This window comes from Pleurodeles waltl, chromosome 4_1 (genome assembly GCF_031143425.1).
Source record: "Pleurodeles waltl isolate 20211129_DDA chromosome 4_1, aPleWal1.hap1.20221129, whole genome shotgun sequence".
Taxonomy (NCBI): Eukaryota; Metazoa; Chordata; class Amphibia; order Caudata; family Salamandridae; genus Pleurodeles; species Pleurodeles waltl.
The window spans coordinates 507,989,356-508,014,727 of NC_090442.1; the positions used below are offsets into that span (position 1 = coordinate 507,989,356).

Consider the following 25,372-nt stretch of genomic DNA (forward strand, 5'->3'; position numbering starts at 1 on the left):
CGTCTGTAGTCTTGCTACAGTAAAAGTATTCATCTGTCGGAGCATTCACTGACACATCAGCACCCTCAAAACCCCGACTCCACCGCTGGCTGCGAAGTTATAGGCAGTCTCCCAATATGAATGCTTCTGTTCCACAAATCAAACTTTAATTCCTCATCCACAGAGTCTCACATTTCTTGTGCCAAGGTCCGGTTCTCGGAGACTAGCCTGCAGAATCTACATTTTCCTCAAACTAGTACAATATAGGCCTGATCCGCCGTGAAGCACTCTAAACTTTGACAGTTTTGAGCGGCAGGAACATTGGCTCTATGTGATTTTCACCTTGGACTTATCATTGCAGCCTTCAGGCTGTGGTCTCCTAAATGCATGCTAAAACAATGTGCTGATATATATGCAATATGCCTCCAATTGCTTGATAGGTGCACTTCCACAATAGCTGCTTCAAAGCATAATCATGTACAATCTCTAAACCTCCACGTTTTCCCTTATATACATGTCCACTTATACCTGTACTACATAAGAATTGTCTGTTGCTGAAATACACACCACTATTTAAAACTAGACTCGCATAAGACCTCTTATGTTCACATTTTTGTTTCTCTAAGTCACTGGCCCTTTATGTAGGATTAACTGTAAGTTTTTATTTATTTCTCACTTAGCACACGTTTTTCGAGCACTGTCAACTTTTCATTACTTAAACGAGGAGTTGTATGTGTATCGAAGCTAGATCCACTTCGCTTTGATTGTTTTTATAGTTTTTTCTGCCAACTTCCCTCACATATGTTTTGGACTTGGGAGTGAACGATGAAAGAGAATAAGGTTTTATTTAATCGTTAGAAAAATACCTGTCGGATTTGTCAGCACCAGGTGTGTGTAGAAATCATTCTGTTGTATCTACTGTATCCTGCTAGGGTTACTACAGCTCTTGCTAAATGTTCAAACATTTTTAGAATATTGTTGAAAACTGGTGTCCCTGAAAATGAGACCCTTGGTACCTTATAGTGTGTTGATTTTTTTTTTTTTTATTGGTTCTGTCTTTTCAGTATTAAGGCAAGTGTTGTTTCTGTTGCTAACAGTCCGTTCTTACGGTTTACATTTGGGCACGCTCCATAAATTTTCTTTTTTTCTTTTTTTACTACTAAAACTCATAGCTAATAGGCTGCTGCCATTGCTGCCTGCTCTGGTTCACCCACATCAGTTTGGATTTATTCCGAGCCGATCCACTAGGGATACCTTCCGCACTCTATTTGCCATTAAAAGCCAAATAGACCGAGCACATAAAGGTACATTTGCATTTTTAGACCACTCAGAGCATTCCACTCCATTGAATTCCACCACACCCTTCTTATCGGTCATTATAATGATGGATGGTGGCAAGGCATTGCTGCATTGGATCACGTGCTTTACACAAATCCCTTGGCTAAAATAAGAGTGTACAATGTGCTTCCAAAATGAAAATAGATATTACATTTTAAAAAGTGTGTATATTCTGACCCCTAGGTCAACTCATAAAGAATTATTGGCCATGGTTTGTTTCTCTCAACAGGTGCCATCTACGTTAATGTTCTTTGCAGTTTAATTAGTGTTCATCTGTTAAATTGTAAACCTCTCAACTGTCCTGGAACAGATTATTTAAAATCCTGTAATTTGAAAATGTATTTAATCTAGGTAAATTTTTGATTGTATGCGATTACATAGGAACTAACGTGACTCTCTGCATTTCTCCTCCCCCTTTCCCTATAGTTACTGTAAAGTAATGTCCTTTAATTCACTGCTGTGAACAGGCAAGCACGCTCTAGGTGTCTGCAATCTAACAAGTGCTACACAGGAAGCTGTTTGAAGTTCCCAGCAAGCGTCATTTCTGCACGTCATCCCTTTTTCCCTGCGGGAAATTCTGTCACATTTAGTTGTCAAACTTTCTGTAAATCCACATTCCCAGATAGCTTCTCGGGGCACGAGGTTTTTACTTGCTATAAATATATCTGCTTCATTGTTATTATGCTTGGTTTGCTTATTTTTATCATATCCAAAATGCTTCAAATGGTTAAATCTGCATCGACATACTACTGCATGTAATTTTCGATGATTAGCTGACAACCTGTGTACAGAATGGTTCTGAGTAGAAGTAATTTTACACTTGCTTATAATTCGTTAAATTACTAAACTCGGGCACGGTACACTGGTTTCACGTTACATAAAGATATTATACATAAACTTGAAAGCAATGTTCTTTTTTTAAGGTGTTTCTAAACTGGCCTGGTTGGTGTATTGAATTTCAACTGCATAGTATTTCACCCGTTTTGTGTTTAATTTTTCCAGTTCCGACAAGATTTACTTACGTTTTTTTTAGGGTTGAACCTGCGAGTGCATGCCCTAGCTCATTCATCTCATTTGTTGGTTTGCGTGGAACTCTTCTTTACAGCCTTGTAATTCATCCAGGCATGTCTGGCATCATTTCTTGTTCTCTTTGTGGAGCAGGGATCAAGTACTAATTGATTTCAATTTAATTAGTGTCCATCCACTGCTCCTGAGATTAAGGTACTATTTTGTTCTAACTTCCAATGCCCCGCAAACAGAAGGCTTGTGATTGGCAAAAATGTGCCCAGCAGGACAAACAGAGTTGCAAAGTTTTTTTTTGTTGTTTTTTTTTAAAACTAACTTTATTTTATTTTGTTAAGTCGTTTTGTCTCAGTTTCCACAAGTTTTTCTTTTTTTTGTTTCTTTTTACTTGTGTGTGCTGTTGTCAAAAGATGACAATTAATTTGTTAAAGATGTCGCTCTGGGAGCTGTGTGAATGGGAGGCATAGGGTCAGGGAGGGAGACCTCACCAAAGCCTCCATCGGTCGAGACAGTAGCTACACCACAGAAAGGGAGGATTGACAGCTGTCGCAATGAACTTCCTTAAGTCGCTGGGGCACCTCAATCATTTTTACAGTTGCTTAAGTTCAAGATGGGGGCGCTACTTCACTATTATGCCCAGGCTGAACTATGTAAGTACACACATGCACGTCTGCTCTTGCCCAGCTGTATAAAACTGCATCTTTCACCCCTCGCTGACAGGATGCTTCCATGAGCTTTACCGCAGGGCAGGTCACATGTTCCTAAGGTGAAGCCGGATGTCACAGTTTGCAACCCGATGTGTCATGTCAGCAGTAAATTAGATGTCCAGTTTGTGGTGCAGTCAAAAGTTCCAACTCGCCATCCTTGAGCGTGTAGTTCTCAGTCTGTAAGGATGAGAATAAAACGACATTTAATAGTAACGTACTGTGAGGTGAGTTTAAAAAAAAAAAAAAAAAATGAGTGGTGGGATCTCAGTCCTGGTGTGAGAGATTTTGAGATCTCTGAAGCCAGTGCCTGTATGGAGATTGTTCGACAGAGAGCTTAAAGAATCTGGTTATTCATCTCCTTTGTATGTAAAGGAGACCCAAACACTGTTAAATGTCTGCATGCCCCATAACAGCTTTGACCAACCCCTAGCTTTTAATGCAGGCATTATTTGCTTTCTGGGACTTCTAGTATAGTTTCTCCCAATGTAAATGTGAGTTTACATGTCTCTAAAATCAGAATGGGCTAAAGGCGCACACATAGTTTGGGCCCAATGTATGTGTTGTAGTTGCATGATATGAAGATGCTGAGGACACGGGTTGTTCCTACGGCCTGTTTACTTCAAGCTTATAGGTCAAAGACAGGTTGCTCTACCGGGGACCAGAAATGTATTTTGATTGCCGGCCTAATTCTAATATCAGTGTAACTAAAGGATCACAAATATTTCGAACACTCCACAGCCTGACATTTACACTCCAGGCAAGCAGCTTTCCAACACCCTGGAACCAAGTGAAAATACGATCCCATATACTTCTTTCATTCATAATGCACACCCCAAATCTATGGAAATCCATCAAGTATAAACTGAGGTACATAGGAAAGGTTCACAAGATCACCCTTCTACTCCCCCCCCCCCCCCCCCCCCCCACACACACACACACACACACACACACAAAACACATTACAGACCTGAAGACAGCCACAAAGGCGTGAACTGATTTGGGACATAAGATACCCCTGCATAATAAATACTCACCACTGCTGTACCCCCTTTTGGTCCACTTTGAACAAAATCTGTTGTGAAAATGCAATACCAACCCTTCGTAGCAGAGTTATCCTCAGGTCCACTAAATCCCCACAGAAAGACTACACATTGACTGGCAGCACACTTCAAGATGACTGCTCGAGTCCATCTTCACTGGAACATAAACCTTCAAGCAATTGCACTGGTCCACGATGATATGCTACTGTTATCAATACTTGGGAAATGAAAATGCTAACAAACGCAGTTTTAATTTAAAAAAAAGTTGCACTGCTCCCCCTTGATGCATTGGTGGCAGCAACAGTACATGTCCACCTGGACCAGACCAGACCAGTGAGATCTGAAAGTTCCCCCTCGGTCTGCCAGTATTATTAGTACAGAGCCACCTTGAACCACAGCCCTGCTAGATCTGGTCTACTTTAAGTGACAATCAACTCAAATAGATGTGGTCCTTAACTCCCCTGCACATTTGTATAGTTTCAACCTGACCCACAAGAAACTTTAATCATACTGTCTGTTAGATGGCCGTCAAAGAAATGCACAGCATTTAAAGAGTTCTACTGTATCTGCATGTTTCAGATAACATGCAACCAGAGCTTAATTTGTAAAAATGTAAGTGCCAGTGTCCTCTTCAGGAGCCCACTTCTGCTTGAACTGCTCATAGTTGCTGTCAGCGCTGCCATTTACGATAACAACACAACTACTTACCAGCACACTCTTTCAAGTGTGACAATTCTGACTATTCCAGGCATCAAAGCTATAAGAATGGCTTTGGCTGAGGTAAGAGTCATGAGGTCAAGCGTGCAAGCTCTTTGACCTGTTGTAAGTATTGTGGGCTTTTAACCACACCCAGTGCATGCCTATCACTTTCACTTGTTCGTGGGCTTGCCTTTCAAAAATCCTTTATCATAATTGATAAATGCTTTACGATTGTCTCTCCTTTGGGGTGGTTTTGTTACCACCTTCCAGTCTGCCCCAGTTACATGGATAATTGCACAATTGCCAAACCGTTAGACTGCAAGCCCAATTCTTTTTCTTTTTGTGTCTCTCCTTCACGCACATGGCGGCCATGGCGCTTTGACTCTGCTTGCGTATGTCAACTGTTTTACTTTGCATTTTCAATCTATGTGGCAAGAAAAGTACAGTTAGGAATTTACAACGCTAATAGCTCTAACTCGAGCAAATGCGAGATCCATTGCATTGCAAATGTTTTTTTTTAACTGGTGTACTTCCAGTGCACCCCCCACTATTGTGGCACTGGTTTGATTGACTACAAGTGCAAAAGCTGTCACTACTGCATCATGGTCAAGCATTGATTTCAACCAAAGGATATATATTCCAAAAATTAAAAATTTATCTTGTGTGACTGTGTTGTTCCTAACAGCCTTGTTGCCAGCTCATGTCCCTTAAGAATAGATACTAAATCATTTTCACTTTGCATCTTTTTAGAAATGGTGGGAGTTGGTATGCAAATATTTTCGAAGTAATTTGACTAAGAAAGATCAAACCTGCACTCAGAATCTAGTAATCTAATCCAGAGACATGAAAAATGTCCCGTACCTGCTTAAGCAAACTAGGCATTTGCACTTGTGACAGAAAGACTGCACACCTCTTGCACCTCTATATGACTCTGCCTAATCAATCTGCAACCAGAGTTCTCAGGACCAAACAATACTGTAGAGGAGAAGGGAGGGTTGTCTTGAAAGGCCCTGACATATGTTAGTGATTAGCTTTTGCATAACCTAGCCCATTTCAAGAAATAGTACATCTTAGATTTTCTCAGCTGCTTTTTGGAACTTCCTGGTATATTGCCAGAAAAAGGTATGCTGATCCTCTTGGAGGTGAAAGGTAGAATGGAGCATCATAGTCATTTTAGGAATTAGATTAGGACCACCTACCATTGTAGTTCCCATTCTCTCTGCAGACTGCACCACGTCAGAACTAGTCTGGAAAAGGAAGAAACCATTCCTGCTAGCCGCCTGCCAATTAAAAATGGGAAGAACAATCCAGCCTCTGCCTGAATCTCCAGCCTCCATCATCTGATTCTAAGAGTCACTTCCTCAGCGATATTTGGGAAAATCCTTCTGAAATGAGGATCTCAGTGGAAATCCTAAAACAGCTCTCTGGGTAATCTTTACGTATATACGGTTAACAAAATCTGTGTTCTAGGGCATAATATGCTCATCTAATGTTGATTGGTGAGTGTCCAGTAGTCCATTCACCATTTAAAATTGACAAATCGAGTGATCCGCACTTAGGCGGAGTTACTGTAAGTAGGCTATTTAGCATGGTAGTAATCTGGGTCAAGTAAGGCCAGTGCAAGGCAGCTGGACTTCTCTGTGAAAATGTTGTGCTTTTGTTCCACTAAAAGCTGACTAAGGTTTGTTGGAATTGGAGGATCATGGTATGTAACAGTGCAAACTTTGTGATTATTTGTATTTTACCCAGAGTATGTGCCTGCTGGTGAAATCGTGAGAAGCTGTTGAGTATATAGCGACTGCATAGTTGGAGAGCTGCTTACTTTTGTAGTCTTGTGTATGGAGTTCCGATGTTGAGAATCAACTTGAGTTTCAAGCTTGATTTTAAAGACCAACTATAAGGTGTCCCCGCACTGCAGCCGAAGAGCGTACCGCTCCAGCTCAGAATGCTTTGAGAAGGATAGCAAGTTCTACTGGGGTCTTATATTCAGGGACGGCCTCCAACCAGATGGCTTCCTCCCGCTGTGCTCACAGACACACTACAAGTAAAAATAAGTTGATTCCGGGGTCTGCCCATTGTTAGCGCTCTTTGATCAGATTCTTTAAGCCCGTTTCCCTTTAATTTTCTAGAGCCAGCATTGCAGAATATTTTAATTCTTGAGTACCCCTTTTAGTGGGACAGTTCCAGTGAACTGATCCTGAAGAGCCTGGTTAACCGTTGCTTGTCATGAATGTGGCAGGAGAGAGGCTGAATTTCAGCAACAGCCTCGGCTGTTTTATAGGACAGCTCAACCCTACCTGCAGCTCCTCTTTAAAGAACGGTGATGATACGAAGCTGAGCACATAGTGGTCGGACCAAGTCTCTCTGGCACCCACTGGCTGACCCAGAACAAACTGAGTGTAGCCCACAAACCTAGATGTTTCTCATTGGCACATGTGCTGTCTGCCCCCTGTCCTGGCAATACCAGGTGTTCCACGAGCTGTACTATATTTCATTAACCAGCAAAACAGTCTTTTTACTGTTAGAAAATATTACCTTTGATCATTTAAAATTTCATGCGATCAAAAAAAAAAGTAAGGGGATGTCATGTTTCGTGGCCGATCAGCACCCCTTCTGGTCTGCCCCCGACTATTGCACATGACGTTACTGGGAGAGGGAGGTGAGGCGAATTGGATAGGAAGAGAAAAGGCTGGTGAGCCAAATAAACACTGTAAAGAAAGACTGACAGTGGTTAGGAAGATTCAGGGCTGAGAGATATAGGAGAATGTTAAGGGTTACTGCCGAGTGCCCAGTCCAAAGCCCTTACTTTTACAGGATCACGGTGGCTGCCCAGTAACTGAGCTTTCACTTGGAACTTTTAGTCTGAAATCCCAAGACTTATAGGTTGGTATTAGGTCCTTCCCCACATCCTACCCCCTCCCCCACCCACAAGGTTTGGGGAGAGGGATGATGTAGTTGTATTTCTGTGCCCTGTTATTTGGCAAGGGGCTTATGAAAGACCCAACAGAGATCCCGGAAGGCAGGGAGGCATACCTGTGATGAGAGTGCTGTCACCTCCTAACAGTAATGCATTATCGAAGCAAACTGAAGACTCGCATTGCTTGGAAACTTCTCAGTTGAAGGAGGTATTTCTGTAGAAATGTTATTAAATGAAAAGCTAGAGAACATAAGTGGTAAACATTAAAAGAACATAATTATTTAGAATATGATGTCTTCATTTTTGGCTCCCGAGAAAATAAATTTCCTACATTTCAGGTTACTTTTTTTTATCATGTGCTCCTGTGTTCCAGGAAGCTAAACATAAGCAGCGTATACCACCAAAATCTAACGGTTGGTGCTCCCTGTCAAAACTGGTCTTCTTGTGGCAGTTTATATATTTAGCCAGTGGCCCTTTTGTGTAAAGTAAACCATCTATCAGATCCATTTTCGTGGGCTCAGTGTTATTTTTTAAATACAACAGTATGCTTTTTTTGCTAATGGTAATACAGGTTTTCTGTGCTTTGTTTTAATACAAACAAAGCTTTAAACCGGAGTGGAAAACCCGCTGTACTACTTGGACTAGAATGCACAGGGCGGAGCAATCAAGAGGAGCTTGCAGTGCTGTACATATGCAGAGCAAATAGGGGGCAGCAGTCCCTGTTTTGACTTCATTTCAATTTAACATTTTATTGAAGGGCAATGTAGCTTGCTTCGTGTATTAAAGCTCATTGAGGTAAATTTTCACTTCCTCCATCTATATTTTTTATATTTGAAATGAGATGTTGGCAATCATAGCTTGATTTTTGTTTTTTTGTTTTTAAAAATGTAGATGCCTTGTTTTAAATCCTGCACTACTGTCCTGATATTGTGTTAAATTGTTTGCATTGGTTGTCCAAACAAGACCATTTACTTTTTAAAACCTGGAGTGGGAGGCCGAATTGAGAAGGCATTGGAGCATGAAATACTGCTCTTTGGAAAAAAATTGCACAGCAGGGGAAACCAAAGCTATGTTTAGGAGTTAATCCTTGTAAACTTGAATGGAGCGGTTTGCAGAAAATGGCGGTTGACTGTCTCGATATGTGTTAGTATCACCCTGGACAGTATATTTCAAGTCTGGTGACCGAAAAGAGCATGTCATGCAGATCTGCGGTATTTGTCCGTCCTTCCAGTTCTGAGCCAGTCACAGGAGTGTGTGGAAGCCATTACGGATGTCTGTAGTTTACATGCGCTTTATGAGGTGCTTTCAGATATGGTGAAGCTGGAGATTGTTGAACCTACTTTTAGAGCCCCATGACTGATAACCCTGTGTTACCTATCACAAGTGCTTAGTTTGTGCTAGTGGTTGCCATTGGTGGGTACCAGGACTGAATTAGTTGGCGTAATATTTTCCTGCCCTACCTCCTATCCATTTAATGCTGCCATTCCGTTGTACCAGGGGATGCAGAATTTCCCTCCCACGGGTAACCTGTGTAAACATTAAAAGAAGCCCAGTGCAGCCAAGGCTACTTGAATATGAGAGCAGTGTCAGATGTTCCAAAGTAATAAATGAATACATAGATCATTTGAAAATAGCATGGAGTTAGGCATCTTTGTGACCCAAGCAACAATATTTCAGTCTCCTCATAATTATACCACCTCTCCTACTATGCTCACACATGGAGTTGAGTCATCACACTCATGAGGTGCACTGAAGACCCAACCCTGGCTGTTGCTGCAAGGGAGCGCCTCAGCCTAAACTCAGTGATGCAGAACAGCTGACACCCCCCAAGTGGTACATGTCTGACTGCTGGTGAATGGGGCGGCCACGCTCTAACAAAGTGTATTCTGCATCATGGACTGCCTGGGGTGTGCTGCTGTCTGGCTAGTGGTTCTAAGTCTGCCCAAACTCGCATCAGATGGTGATATCTCATGTAATTGTGCAAGTGAAGTAGGGTGTGGAGGGAATGGAGGACGGGGATAGTCCCAGTCTGTGAAGTCTGGATGTTTTAGTAGGGAGCGGAGGATGTGTGGTGGCATGTCATTCCCTGTTAATATGCTGTCAAGAAAGTGTGTGGCATACAGCTGTGGCTGTCTGAGAAGGGTTGCTAATGGCGGCACAGCTGTCCTGACACTTAAGGTGTAGTACTGTGCACGTTTTGGCTGTGTGTGGCATATTATGAAAACCTTATCGTAGTAGGCATTCTACCTTCTGCCATCCCTTGCACAGTGGTGGGCATTCGGAGCAATATTCTGGCTAGCCTTGTAAAATAGTGGCTGTTTGACACATTCTGGGTGTTCTTGACATAATTATAACTCTCCATTTCTCTGTGTAAAAGTAACACGTGTGAAAAGAACTGTTGTCTGAGGATCAAACATGTATTAACTAAAAATGTAAAGCTAGCATTCTAGGAAAAAAAATATTGTTTTGATGTGTCAGGAAGATTAAGCATGCTTATGAAAACTGCAGCTTGTTTCTCAAGATCAGATATCCATGTTGTTAGAAACTGGCAAGGTAACGTTTCAAAGATAATGTTTGCATTTCCGATTATGTATGCGAAGCTGATATTTCAGTGATAATTCGTTCAGCTTTCCGGTGACATGCTGCTGCTTTTGTTTTTTTGGTATCACTTACTGCTCCATAGCTGTTTCCAGAGGCGGTTCCTCCATATGGGCAGGGAAGCATCACACACCCCCAAACCTCCACCCCCGCCAGCAGTGGCAGCTGCAAACCTTTTCCCCAAAAATGATCATAAACTATTTTGTTGGTTGAACTATTTTTGATGTAGCTATTTGCAGTTGCTTTTTTAAGTTCTAATTGATTTCTCCTGTTTTCACTGTTGGCCTTTATTGGAGTCTAGTTAATAAAAGTTTACCTTTTTTAAATTTTTGTATTGTTTTTCAAATATAACAGACAAACAATGATCAGCAGCTGTATTAATATACATCACCAACATTTTGTTGAATGACACATTGTGTCCTGCCAAAGTTCATTACAGATATTTGGGCAGTAAATAATAGCAGTTATATCTGACATCAATGTGTGGAGGTATTTATCAGGGAGTATATGTACCAGGAGATGTGTAGGACAGGGTGACCACACTAGTCTGTACGGCTATGCTCAGTAGTGTGGAGGTAGTAGCGGTAAGGCTGCCAAATGTCTATAGTTCAAGACACCGGGGGTTGGAAGGTGGCATAGTCTTCACTAACTTTGTCACATTATGACATACTTTTGAGCCAGTCTGAGAGGGCTCGGGCCCTTCCACTGCCCCAAGGCAGCGCAGTCTCACGCTTGGCCAACAGGAGAAGCCATGGAGGAGAGCCGTCATGTCAATTGTGGGACATCCCTGGTATAGCCTAGGAGAGCAATGAAGGGAGCAGGTGCTATATTGATGGCAGCATCGTATAGATGTGCCCGAACACTGAGACCCAATACTTGGAGATTTCTGGGCAAGTCCATGTTAGGTGGGCCAAGCCCGCTCCAGGAGAGTGGTATTTAGGGCAGTGGTCGGACCTGCCTGGGTTGAATTTATTCATATTAGATGGCGAAAGGTAACAAAAAAGTTTACCTTTTTTATACCAATTTTTGTGTGTTCGTTTTCACGGTCCAGCACATCTGGTGGTGAACACCATAAGCTCTGATCCACACTGCCCAAGGGAAACTAAAGGCGAATAGTTTGTGAACACTAATACTGGCCTTTATATGGGCTAGACAGCACACAAAGGCCTTCAGATCTCCATAGGGTCGCATGCTACTCGCAGTAAAGCTTTTACTGTACTTTATTTTCCACATCATATATAAAACAAACACACACACACTGCGAACCAAGCCTTTCTTGCTGTTCCTAGGCTCCGAAGTCCCCCTACCCTTTTCCATCAGACGTGTTCCTACTCTTTTAGCTCTGTTTCAACATTTTTTTATATTATACTCAAGTTAATGGTCATTTTCTACCTCTTTTAAGTCATAGCTGACTGTATTGTATTTATTGATTGGTACATTATTTGCTTTATCCGACTGAACAGTGAATTATACAGTGTTTGCTCTGCTGGCAGGATTCGTGCTGAAAGAGAAATACAATTAAAATAAAGAATTCATTACTTTTGACTGCATCGGCATTTTATTTTATAAAGTAGCTGATAGCTGATCAACAGCAACGAATTGAGGGAGCTAGAAATTCAATTTTATTCTCTATTTACATAGACTAAGGTCTCTCTATTTTGGGTGAAAAGCCACGTAACTTGAATACAAATGTGATGCGTGATATGAATGCTAAAAGATTCTGCAGCATCGAGATGATGGGAAAATGCTAAAAGTTAATGACGAGGAAAATTGTAGGTTGCCCAGTCTTGATGTCATTGATTGAGATTTACACCTATGTACACCCTAACACCACCGTGGGTAACTATAAACCTGTTTGTTTACTGTGTGTTTGTGACAGAATGCGCAGTATATTAGATTTCTGCATTATCTGAGATGAAGAAGCCAGGTGTGTGCTGGTGTTTATTTTTACCCTCAACAACCACTTCTCCACTTGATAGTGAGGTACACAAAGAGAAAGGGGTGCAGTACCTTATAAATTGCCGACTTGCAAAGAGAGGCATTAAATGTGGTGTTTGAAGGGTGGTATAATGGCATTCTTGATTCTGCTGGCTTAGGTCACTGCATCACTAACAGTTTGTGTGTGCTGGCCTAGTGCATGATTGAAACTGGGTTCTAGGTGTATATTGTCGTAAGAAGGACTGATGAATTTGAATGGAGTGAATTACTGATATATGTGCTCATTTTGAGAACAGTGAAAGCTGATATTGAAAATTACGTTAATGGACTTGTGGCAGATTTGTACATCATAATGTTGATCTTTTCAGAAAAGAGAAATGGCAGAGTCAAGATTTAACAAATGTTGCATTTGAATCTACAGGAGAGAAACTTTTTGATATCGACAGTGGACGGAATGCACCACTTCACGCCCCGCCTTCTCAGCATTACACTATTGTATTTAATACATTTGTGATGATGCAGCTCTTCAATGAAATTAATGCTCGAAAGATCCACGGAGAAAGAAATGTCTTTGAGGGAATCTTCAATAATATCATCTTTTGTAGCATTGTGCTAGGCACGTTTGTTATACAGGTAAGCATCTTATTTAAAATTACCATGCAGAAGCATTCAGGTTGTGTTTTTTTTAAGTGCTTGCGTTAACTCAAAATGGTTTTCATAGTTTGGGCTCTAGTTATTATTAGAGTATTTTTTCAAGTGCACTCATTTTAGTCATTTTTAGGCGTGGCGTTGGTGAAGACCTGTTTTAAAAAATAATGAAATCTTGAATGCATAATTTTATAGAGGGTTTCATTCACCCCTCCCTATTCATTGATTTCATGGGTCAAACAACTTTATCATTTGGCTGTCTTCAGGGTTAGTAATGGCATGTTGCATATACATATTTTCCTTAAAGTTACATACAGTGGTGAGCTAGTATGTCATATTTTTTCCAACAAACTTTTTTAAAACTCTTGTGAGGGCCTTGTAGCATCTCACATACTTTACCAAATCACTCATTGTTGCTTTCAGCGCCACATTTCCTGCCCAGGTAGTTCTGTGGCAGCCAACTTTTAATGAGGTTTCCCATTCTTCATTAATAGTAAGTTCTCTGGAGTCATGTGGGTGACGTGTAGGAGACCCATCCTCCCAATAAATATCCTCATCTTGTGCTGCAGAGTCCACTGTTACTATGTCTTATTTGAAAGAGTATGTTGTGTCATCTGAGGCATTGAGATACCATGGAGCGACCTGCGCAATCGTCTCCTTGCATTTGGCTGAAGCTTGTCCTTTGGTCTGTCTGTGAGGCATATGCATTTTTCGACTAATGCAGTTTCTGTGATCTGTACCTCCTGGCTTTTTTCACTGTCAAATGAATCTCCGCTTCCCATTTTTTTTCCCAGTCGTTGGCCACAATCAGATCCATGAAGAAGTGAGAGTTCTTTGATTGGTTTTGTACTATTTTAATAACTTGGAGACATAGGACCTTTCTTTTAATTGTGGACATGTGGTTGCTTGTGTTTGGGTGACTTGCTAGGGATGGGATGGCCCTGAAAATCCAATTGTACATTCTTGCTAATCCAATTGTACATTCTTGCTAATCCATATTGAAATGGAAGGTAAGCAAGCACATTAATTCTTCATATCTAAAATGTGTTGGGATGTGATGTATTATAATAGGTAAGGCACGAGCCACAAACCCGCATAGAGCAGTCAAGGGCCACAAACCCACAAATCCCAAGATAGTTCTGTCAAGACCAGTTATGAAAAGTCCTATTTGGGTTGGGTGTGGACAGTTTTAGCTCCTCTTTGGAAAGGCAATGGCAGCAAGAGATTAGTTATTGTTACAGTTCCTCCAGTTGTTGGTTGTACATTTCTTATGACATCCGAATCACACACTTTGAATCCACTAGAGAATACTGCTGTTCGATGGTTATATCCATCCATTACGGGTGTTGATTTGCGAAAAAGTCCATGCGTTCCAGAACATCACTGATGTCCTGAGTCGTCCTAGCATTTGTCCTATATTGCATCAATATTGTTTGTCCAATATGTGTGCTATCTGCACACCTGGGTATCGGAACCTGTCTCTTTCCCATTTAAAGTCCACAACAGGAAGTTCCACAAGAGGCATCCTTGCTAGCCTACCCAACAGAAAAAGTACTGTTTGCATTAATTCATAAACAGGAAAACTGGCCAAACAGCTTCATGGTGCGTAACAAAATGAGTACAGAAACATGTGGTTGGATGCGTTACACTTAAGTGTCATCAACAAATACTAACACTACATTTGACACATCATGTTAGATCTGGCATCCTTGGTTTGGTTTTCCTCCTAATGTTTTACCTTCAGACCTCCTGTTTTTGCTTAGCTTTTGCTGGCCTTCGGATCTGCATACTTTACCACTGCAAATCAGTGCTAAAGTGCTTGTGCTGTTTCTCTAAAACATGGTAATATTGGCATATACCCAATTGGCATAATTAATTTACTTCTAAGTCCAAGTAAAGTGCACTACATGTGCCCAGGGCCTGTAAATTAAATGCTACTATTGTGCCTGCAGCGCTGATTGTGCCACCCTCTTAACGTCCATTTCGACCTGGCCAAATAAACCTTTTGCTAGGCCCAAATCTTCCTTTCTAATACATATGTCACCCTTAAGGTAGTCCCTGAAATTGTTAGTTGTACATGTCCTAGTGCTAAAAGCTCGCAAATTTGTTTTTCATTACTGCAAGGCCTCTCTCCCATGAGTTCACATTGCTTATTAAACTAATATCCAAATGGGAAGAGATAACCCCTTCAAGTTTGGTGTTTCTAGATTCACTATTTAAAATCCTAACTTATGGTGACGTCAGATTCTAAATAGCACTTTTGAAAATTCCCTTTTAGAAAGTTGCCATTTTCTTGTCCTAGTCATTTGGTGCCTGCAGCCTATCTCTGGTCACATGATTGGGTGTAGCTGGCAGTAGTTGGCAGTTGGGTTTTGTGTATTCCTCTTAGACAGCCACATACTATAGGAGCATTGGTGTGACTTAATGGGCCATCCTTGGCAGGACGGGAGGGGGAGGACCTAGACACAGCCTCACGTATATCTGAATAGGCTATGACCTGTCCCCACAAAAAGGGCTGCATACCCCTTGTAGTTAGTCTGGAGCCAGGGCAGGACATCTGTTTCTTCACAAGTATGTCTTTGAAGACTCCCCGACATCAAAGGCATCACTGGTTATAAGAACTGGACCTCAAAAACCACCACTTCAGATCACTTCTGGACCTCTGGATACTCTGCCAGGAAGGGCTGCTGTGCTGCCGATTGACTGCCACTCTGTTGGACTCCTGCTTTGCTGACCTCTTGTCTAGGTGTGAGAAGGACTAGACCTGCATCTTTTGAATCCAGAGTAACTCCAAGGGCTAGTTGGTTGGACTCTTGATCTGAAGTATCAGAGACATAAAATACTCTCACCCTTCTTCTGCACCTAGATTCTGCCATTTGTAAGTTTGCCCTGGCAAAGTGGTGCCTTCCCAGTCCTGGACCTTTGGAAGTGGACCTAAGGTTTTTGTCAGTGGAACAAACATATCCTTTCTGCTGAGCAACGAAACCTGAGTTGAACTGATGCATCTCCTTGACAGAGCAGCGCATCCTTGAGCAGAACAGACACATCACCACTACTGTGTGGATTGGACCTGCCACAAAAGACTTGCATTACCGCCAAGTCCCACATCTTGGGTACGATGCATCACGTTTGGAGCCACCATCGCAAGCCCCATCGACGGGATCCTCAACACCGATGCAACATGACCTTGTACCACAGTCTGCATCGCCTTGGCTGCGCAACACATCTTCGACGCAGATCCACCCAATGGTCCACAACAAGGATTTAAGGTAATTTGTTCAGTGGGCCTAACAGGGTCCAAATAGCCGGCCTGCGCTCCATCGTGGTCGACCTGAACATGTGACTTTGTCCTGGTCCGGCGTACCAGATATCCCCAATATCGCTTTGTGATTCTTAGGGCTATTTTTTCTTAAACATTTTTTTTAAATCAATATCTCTTGTTCTACTAATTGTCTTTTTGTTGTTTTAGTCTTGTTTTATTTATTAAATTACGTTCTATTTTTCCAACCTGGTGTGGGATCCATTTTACGTGGTGTTTTCACTGTTTTACTGTTTAAAGTGTTGCACAACACTTCACACATTGCCTCAAAGTTGAGCCTGACTGCTCTGAGCCAAGCTACCAGGGGTGCACACAGGTTAATTTGGGGTTTGCTTGTGGTGTACCCTGATAAGAATCATGGCTGCTGTCTAAACAGGTTTTATATCCCACTTAACCAACAGCCCAGTTTCTCACACCGAGGATCTAACCCTAGTTGTTGGGTTTGTTTGCAGTAATCGATATAGTATCCCACCACAACCCTATGTGCTAGACTGTATGCAGCAGGTATACGCGACAAGGCCCTTCGATAGATACACTCCTTCTTGACAGGCAGAACACAGAAAGTCAGACTCCGGTCACACCTGTCAGAACCTACAGATCAGCTGTGGAGTACCTCAAGGATTATCGTTGAGCCCCACGCTGTTCAACATCTACATGACCCTGCTCGCCCCTGTCATCAGAGCTTCGTCGTCTCCTATGCAGATGACGCCCAGCTAGCTGATCATCTCCCTGACTGAGAACTCCTCAACAGCCAAGAAGAATTTCAGGGGTGGGATGGAAGCAGTCGCACCCTGCATGAGGGAGAGCTGCCTTAAACTTAACTCTAACAAAATTGAGATCCTCATAATGGGACCTTCCTCCTCAGCCTGGGATGACTCCTGGTGGCCCTCAACACTTGGCAGGTCCCACACCCCCACAGACCACGAACAAAACCTCAGTGTCATCTTCAACTCAGCACTCACCATGACCAGACTGGTCAACTCCGTTGCCTCCACCTGCTTCCACACCCTCCGACTCCTACGAAAGACCTTTAGATGGTTACCAACCGACTGCCAAATAAACGTGACACACGCACTAATCACGAGCAGACTTGACTGGGGCAATGCACTCTATGCCAGAACCAGCAAGAAGAACCTGAGTAAGCTGCAACAAATTCAGAATGCCGCCAGGCTCGTCCTAAACATTCCCTACTGAGAGCACATCAAACAAAGCCACTCTGATCTGCATTCACTATGTAGCCAATAACCCTCAGTAGTCTATTGGCCAGTGCTTTTGCCAATATTTTGGCATGTGTTGATCATGGGTGAGGGCATCTGATGCAAAGTGTTTAGGGTCTCTCTCCATTGTTTCACCATTACTATAGTTGTTTCTCGCATCATTTGAAGTAGTGCAGCCTGTTGTTTAGCTTCAGTGAACACTTCCGCCAATCTGTCCACCATTATCCCTGAATAAGTTTTCTACAATTCTGGAGATATTCTGTCTGAGCCCGTGGTGTTTCTGCCCAGCATAGCCGCTACAGTTTCTAATAATTCAGCTTTGAAGAGGTCTGCCTCTAGCATTTCACATTGCTCAGCTGTTAAATGCAGAATAGGAATGCTTTCTAGTACATCTCTCAGTAGATCCTCCTGATGCAGTGCAGGTTATGACTTGTATGCTCATTGCTAATAGTTACAGTACTCTCCCAAATGTTCCAACAATGTTTATAATACCTCTTTGATTTCAGTTCTGATTATCACATCTCGTAACGTTTCTGACCTCCATTTGAGTGTATATGGATTCTTCATCTCCCTCTTAAAACAGATCATAAGTAGCATTTATATGCACTTTTAGCAATGATCCTTACATGCCTTATGTTGTCATTACTCACTCTTGGAACATTCCCTCATCAGTTCACAATTGCAGTGGTGACATTAGTTGTGTGAACTGCGTCACTCGTTTTCAGCAGCTACAGACTATCACATTCAGAAAGAGGAGCAGTAGTATGTGTGTTTCCTTTGGCTGTTTCTACTGCCTCCTGCACCCCACCCCCCAAAACAAACTCCCACCAGTGGAATCACCCTCTCCCCTGTCTATTAGTGGAGAAGCCTTAGCTACAGTGTGGGTCATATTGTCTTCTTTTTCTGTATTTTCCACCAAATGTGTTGCTTCTTGTATGCACTGTTAGCGGCTGACTCTCCATTACGATCATGTCATCATCCCATATTGTAGATCTAGTCTCTCTACAAATGTCATATCCCTGTCTGAAGCATCTGCCTATCACCCATTTTGGTATTTTGTTGGGTTTCGTTGTTTGGAATACTGGCACACTTTGAGTTAATCCTCCTGGCATAAGTATTTTTTATCTTCTATCTGCACAATAGAATTTTATTCATGCCCATTTTATGGCCGATGAGGTCTGGCATGGCAAAACTCTGTGCGGCCACCATTAGAAACACAGTGGTCTTCTCCAAACATGCTGCTCCATCCCTACCAAGTCATTGGTTTATCGGTGTATGCCACAAGAAGGGTCCATGCACCCAAAACATGACGGTGTGGGTGTGCTCTGCAACCCGTGTTGCACCTATGGTGCCACTTGATGAACACAGAGATAAGCTCGAATTCAATTTAGGAAGAGAACTGTTTGACAGAGAGCCCTTTTGAAATCATTTGAAGGAACATTTTCTGTAGAAGGGTTTGGGGCAGAGCTCGAAAGCACAGCAAGTGCTAGCTCACTTGAAACTGAACTGTATCTTCAAGTGTTTCACTGATAAACCATGTCAAACTAAAACTTAAAATCCATATCTTTTGAGCAGTTTACATGAATGTGGTTATGTATACATGTGTCAAAATTTAAACAAGTATTTTCAATGCAACGGGTCTCGCATTTGCTAGAGTTAGAGCTATTAGCGTTGTAAAGAAAACAAAACGCAGCGTGAACGCACTATGTAAAAAGCAGTATGATCGCGCTGCGTGGAAAATAAACAGATAAAGTAGTCTGGACACCATGCTAAGAACATCGAGCCTTGTATGTTTTTAGTAGTTTACCGGTGCTGTGTAGGTGGGCTAAACACCGGAAAAGGCATGACGTATGCATGCCTTTCACAAATGAAAACAAGCGGGTTTTAAAAGGCAAGCCCACGAACCAATGTAAGTGACTGACATGACATGGGCGTGGTTGTTCGCCCAAAGAGAGATTACAGATTGGGACAGAGCGATTTGCGCTCGCCCATAGAACCAATACCAATATCGGCTGGACTGTCCAATGGAGCTGGGTCAAGACTAATTAGCATACGGCTGGGACCAAATTGAGGTTGCATGGTGGGGAAAAAAATGATGGATTGGGATGCAGCCCTTTGCTAGTGGCTAAGAATAATTCAAGCCTTCCAGTTATCACTTTGTTTTTGATTCCCTAAGCTTTTCTCTTGGTGGTGTTTTGCTTGAAGGGATACCTGTTGGGGTTGCCACTTGGGTGACCCAAAAATCTATAAGCAGAATGATTGATTTATTTTTATTCAGAATGGAAGAGCAGGAGGAATTTGATAAACTAGTTGGAGGAGAGTGTTAAACATCTGTGATGGAAGAAGTGGCTAGTTTTCTATGTATCTCTATAGGTTCAAGGCATTTGTATGAGCAGGTTGGATCTAGTGCAGTTGGGGGCCACTTTTGAATCAAGGCTGTGTGGGCCAAGTAGGGAAGAGGTTCATATACTGGCACTAGAATTACATTTGTTTATTTTGGAGGCCTAGAATTTGCCAGTGTCTTCTCACTGTGATTGAAGATGTGTGGTAATTCGGACATAGTAGAGATAAAGGTTTTGACTGTGTTATGCAACAATACCCCTGATAGTAAAGATGAATAAAGATTAATGCTAAAAGTTGGTTTGTAGATATTAATTTACTGTACATGAGTCATGAGTGCCTAGTTATAAGATGAGCCTACTATCCAGTACACACGATGGCCCTCATTATGACAGAAACGGTAAATACCGCCACGGCAACGGCCGCCAAAAGACCATCACCGTGGCTACCAGCCAATCATCATATTATGACCTTAATTGGAATACCGGCAGAAGGATGGGGGAATTCCAGCTACGGTCATGGCGGCAGACAGCTGTGATGTGCCAGCAGCAGTGCCATGCCAGTAGACTGCTGCAGACCGCATCATGACCCATGATACGGCCTGGTGGTGTTCTGCTGGCAGCAGCGCCCCGTCCCATCTCCTGCTGGAGGACCACCAGCAAAAAGGTAAGTCGGGTGCTCCGACGGGGAGGTGGATGGGGGTGTTGTGTGTGTGGGGGTGTGGGGGTGTGTGTGTATGTATGTGTGTGCGTTGCATGTGGTATGTGTGTGGATGTGTGAGTGCGTGTATGTTGTGTTGTGTGAATGCGTGTGTGCTTGTTAGTATGTCAGTGTGTGGATGTGTGTGGAAATGGATGAATGCATGCGTGGGTGCATGTGGGTAGAAGTGTGTGATGGTGCGTGAAGGTGCTTGTATGTTGGGGGGTAGGTCTGGAGACGGAGGGAGGGGGTGGAGGACATCTGGGGAGGGGGTCTGGGAAGACCCCTATCAGTGGCAGGGAAGGAATTCCCTGTCACTGATAGTGCCTACCGCCATGGTTTTCATGGTGGTAAGGAGGCCATGAAAAGCATGGTGTTAGGCGGGGTCATTATCCTGCAGGCGGACTAGTGACAGCCCCTGTGCTGGAGACTGAAGTCTCCAGCCCGGCGGCTGTTACCGCCGTGGCGGACAGAGTGGTACATTAGCGGTTTGGCTAGAGCCAAACCGCCAATGTTATATTATGGGGAGAAGTACCACCAGCCTGTTGGCAGTACTTTTCTCCATAATACCGCCATCCGCCAGGGTCATAATGAGGGCATATGTGTGTTGCGGGGCATATTGAGGCTTACCAAGAAAATAAAGTGGTTTGGAGCCCACCCATTGCATATAGTTGGTTATGCGTTTTGGCACTTATTTACATGCTTTTTGTTTGTGCCCCAGGTTGTCAATCTCGTTTTTATCCCTTCATTAGAGCATTGACTCCTTAAAATCAGTTTCATTGGCTGTCATTGTTACTTCCACTGCTTGCTTTTCAAGCACTAATTTTTAGAGTTCAGCATGCAAAGCGCTATGTCCCTGTTGTAATCTCTCTGTGGGCTTTTAACCACGCCTATCACTTTGGTTGGTTCTTGGGCTTGCCTTTTAAAATGTGCTTGATTTTATTAGTGAAAGGCAGGCATACACCATGCCTTTTCTGGTGTTTAGCCCTCCTCGAGCGTACCGGCCAACTACTGAAAACATATGAGCCTCCATGTTTTCCGTATGGTTTCTCGACTACTTTTTCTCTTTATTTCATAGGCAGCGCGATCTCGCTGGGCAGTAGTCTAGCGTTTGAATGACATCGACCCTGTTACATGGATATTTGCACTTTAGCCGGTTACATGGATATTTGCACTTTAGCTGGTTACATGGATATTTGCACTTTAGCTGGTTACATGGATAATTGCACTTTAGCTGGTTACATGGATAATTGCACTTTAGCTGGTTACATGGATAATTGCACTTTTGCCGGTTACATGGATAATTGCACTTTTGCCAGTTACATGGATAATTGCACTTTTGCCAGTATGTTTCACTGCGAGCAAGCTCCTGTTTCCTTTTGTGTGTCTGCTTTATGCTCATGGCAGCCGTCGACTCGCTTATGTGAAATTGTTTTACTTTTCATTTTCAGTGTATGTGGCAAGAAAAGTCCGGTTAGGAGTTTAAAACGCTAATAGCTGTAACTCTAGCAAACGCTAGACTGATTGCATTGCAAATGCTTGTTTCTTTTGAGTGAGTGCAGTCCATTAGAGTGCATGTGTTTTTAGCCATCTCCGTAGTATACATCCCCCCCTGCACTCTTTGTTGCGCTATTGCCCAATGGCTTCCTCCCCCCTTTGTATTGCCTGTCTGCTTCTCCTCATTGCTTCCCCTCACTTGCACCCTCTGTTTTGCTTTCCACCAACCGCCATGTTGATTTTACTCCCCCCTTACCCCCCCCCAAATTGTTTTCACTCTCCTTAGAGCCTTCCCACTTCTGTTGCTCTGTTGCTTTTGTGCCCCCTCCAGTGTTGCTTTGATGTGCGTGCCTCAGTAGCCCCTTTACCCCACCTTGCTTCCTCTCTGCCCTGGCCCGCGTGCTTTAAAAAAATTTTTTGCATGGTTTATTTTCTTGTTTGTTACCGAGCCAACACTCATTGATAACTAAACTGGAAAAAAGTGTCATTTTGTAGGCACCTGCATGAGTGGTGTGTGCGCACCTACAAAACACTGGTGGCTGTGTCCTAGAATTTTCTTTATCTTTTTCACGAAGATTAGACCTATTAGGTTTGCCAATTGTTTCTGTTTGGAATAACCATTTTATGCAATGTTCACTTCAGTAAGTAATTTTTGTTCTCTTTTGTGGTAAACAATTTGTCCTGCTTGCAAATTTTCATTCTTGAAATCTACAGCCAAAATGTACGAATGTATATGGTATTTCCATAGCCAAAAGACAAAGGTGCTGTAAATGGTGACAAGAAGCATAAAGTCAACGAGTAACAGGAGAGGAAGTGGGTTGTGAACTGTTAATGCATGTATTTATCACTAATCAGAATTTCTAAACGCTGTTCTTATTTGTAGTATTAGAAATAATTAAAAGAAAAAGGAGTGAAGAAATGACCGAATTGTTTTCTTATTTTGGAATGTATTTACAATTATTTGCATTGGTTAAATTATGGAAGTCCTGCACTGTTGGTGATTATGTATTGGTCTACAATGTTTGTGAGGTATAAGTGATCATTATTGGTTTCATATTCATGAATTACAAGTTACCTCTGTGCCATGGGATACGTTTCATAATTCTTTCAAGTATAAAACATGTGCTACTATTTTGTTATTGCTGGCCGGAGAAGTCATAATGTATTCATATTAATTTCATTTTTTTATTGTGCTTAAAACAAAACACCATGGAAGAGCAGGGGGTTCGCCTTGGCTTCAGTAGTCTGTAATATTCAATCCTAATATAGCAATATTTTATTCAGTGGCAAATCCTCAAAGGTCTCTCTGCATGCTCTCGAACAAGACTTTGGGGAAAAGTAGTTAAAAAGAAATCATTAACTGTACAATGTCCCGCCTTTTTCCTCTGTGGCCACGTCAGTCCCGCTTCTCCTTATTTTAAAGACCACTACCCTTCGAGAGGGAGTGATCTGTATGGTGCCCAAGTTAGGGAGTGATTGGATGAATACGTCTTCGTGTAGACCTCTCGCCATGTTAAACGTAGACATGAAGGTATTATGCAAACTTTTGGCAGAACACCTTCGCGGAGCGGTGGGGAACTTGTGCACGCAGAAAGATGTAGGATGGTGCTGCCTCTACTTAAACGCCATTTGGGGGAAAGGAGTATGAGACTACCGGACCTCGAGCTTCATTATTATGCGGGCAAGCTTCACCACGCGTCACACCGGGCAGTGGAAGACCAAAACTGGGAAAAGCGTCTGCTGAGGGGCACTTACAGTGCTGCTCCATTGATGGACTTACTTATGAGAGGTTCCCGGTTAGGAAGCCACCTCCCGTACATGGTTCTTCAGGTTGAGGGTGTCTGGGAGGGGTGGGGTCTGGCGCATAATAAAGAGGTCCTCCTTTGCTCTGGAGTTGGTTGTGTTCCACGGCAGACTGAGACATTACAAGTGCTATTGACAGCTGAGACGGCACAACACCTGGTGTTTCTGCTTTATAAGGCCTTTAAATGTGACAAGGTGCGAGTCATACCCAGAGAGTCTGACAGACTTGGGAGGACTAACTTGGGGCACCACTAGCAGATGGAGACTGGAACATGGCCTGTGCGTTAGTGAGAAGTTTTGTGCAATGGCAGGTTCAAACTGACACTGGATGCACAGGGACAGAAGTGCAGCCTACCCGATGTGCGGGAGTTGCGAAGCTACCTTCCTACACTTGGCTTGGAAGTGCTCCGGAGTGTGTGCCTTCTGGGCCGCGTAAGTCCCATTAGTGAGTGGGCATCGGGCATTGTCATCTGTAAGGGGACCACGTCACTGCCTCCTGGGGGTTGTAAAACAGAGGGGGGATGCAGTGGAAATTCCTGCAGCTGGCCGTGGTTCTGGCAAAGAGGGAAGTGTCCATAGGATGGTTGAGTGATAAAATGACCCGGTCATGCTGTGGCTTATGGGCAAGGCAGAGTGGATGCTGCAGAAGAGGAGCACATGAAGTCCAACAGGCGGGACAAACAGTTGCAAGCCTCCCTTGAAACATGGAGGTTGCTCCTAACAGCGCTGCAGGAGTCCAGTGAAGGTGGGCAGTCACAAAATACACCTGATCGATTGTGTGAGTACATTGATAGCGTTGGGACGCACCACAGGGACGGGGTGGAGGTTGAGGAGAGTGCCTGAATGAAATGAGAGGATGAAGGAGGGGTAAAAGATATAGGTCTGTGCGACACCGGCCCTCTGGGGGAAACCTGGGTATATGCACGAGCGTATGGAAAAGGTGAAGCATGTGATGTACCTTAAGGTGGGTAGAGGAAGGTCTCTGACCCGGTATTGTCAATTAATACGGACCGTAAGTGAACACTGAGCTGTTGTAACTTTTTATTGTTGCGCTTGTTCTTGGTGATGCAGCACTGCATACTGAATGAAAATGCTAATAACCTATATTTTTTTAAATCAATGACTTAGCACTCTGCGTATTAAAGTAGGATGCTGGCGTAACGTCATCACTATACTTTTTTTTACTTTGCCTTTGTTCCCGCCCTCACACATTCACAGCTCGTAGGAGCGTCTGTGTCATTTTTGAAAGCAGTAAAACGTACTCCTTTTCCTTAGTCCTCCAGCATATGTGTCAAAGTTCAACGGGTTTGTGAAAGCTAATGTTCACCCATTTGTCCTGAGCCTTTGTCATTCACACTCATTTAGTTCTCATTTAAATTGGCACATGATAAAAATCCTATCTTAATCTGTTAAAGCACTGACATAAAAACGGCATAAGGCTCCCTCCCACCGGACCGCAGCCCTTTCATCTGAGGAAGTAGCTTATACTATCCTGAATAGTTAAGCACTTAATGGACTTTAATTGTATTATTTTAATTGCGCATTAAGAAATGTCTGAAGATATTATGTTAATTTTGCAAGCACTTTGCCTGTATTTTCGCCTCACAGTC

General features: G+C 42.8%; 1 protein-coding gene across 12 annotated transcripts in view; it reads left to right on the forward strand.

Annotated features, from left to right (window-relative positions):
- The window catches only part of ATP2B1 (ATPase plasma membrane Ca2+ transporting 1), a 432,225-nt gene that overhangs the window by 354,302 nt on the left and 52,551 nt on the right, over positions 1-25,372 (forward strand). For all 12 annotated transcript variants that reach the window (XM_069228813.1, XM_069228808.1, XM_069228806.1 and 9 more), the window contains one exon: positions 12,661-12,872. In XM_069228813.1, the coding sequence (XP_069084914.1) occupies positions 12,661-12,872 (212 nt within the window). The remainder of the gene's footprint in view (positions 1-12,660; positions 12,873-25,372) is intronic.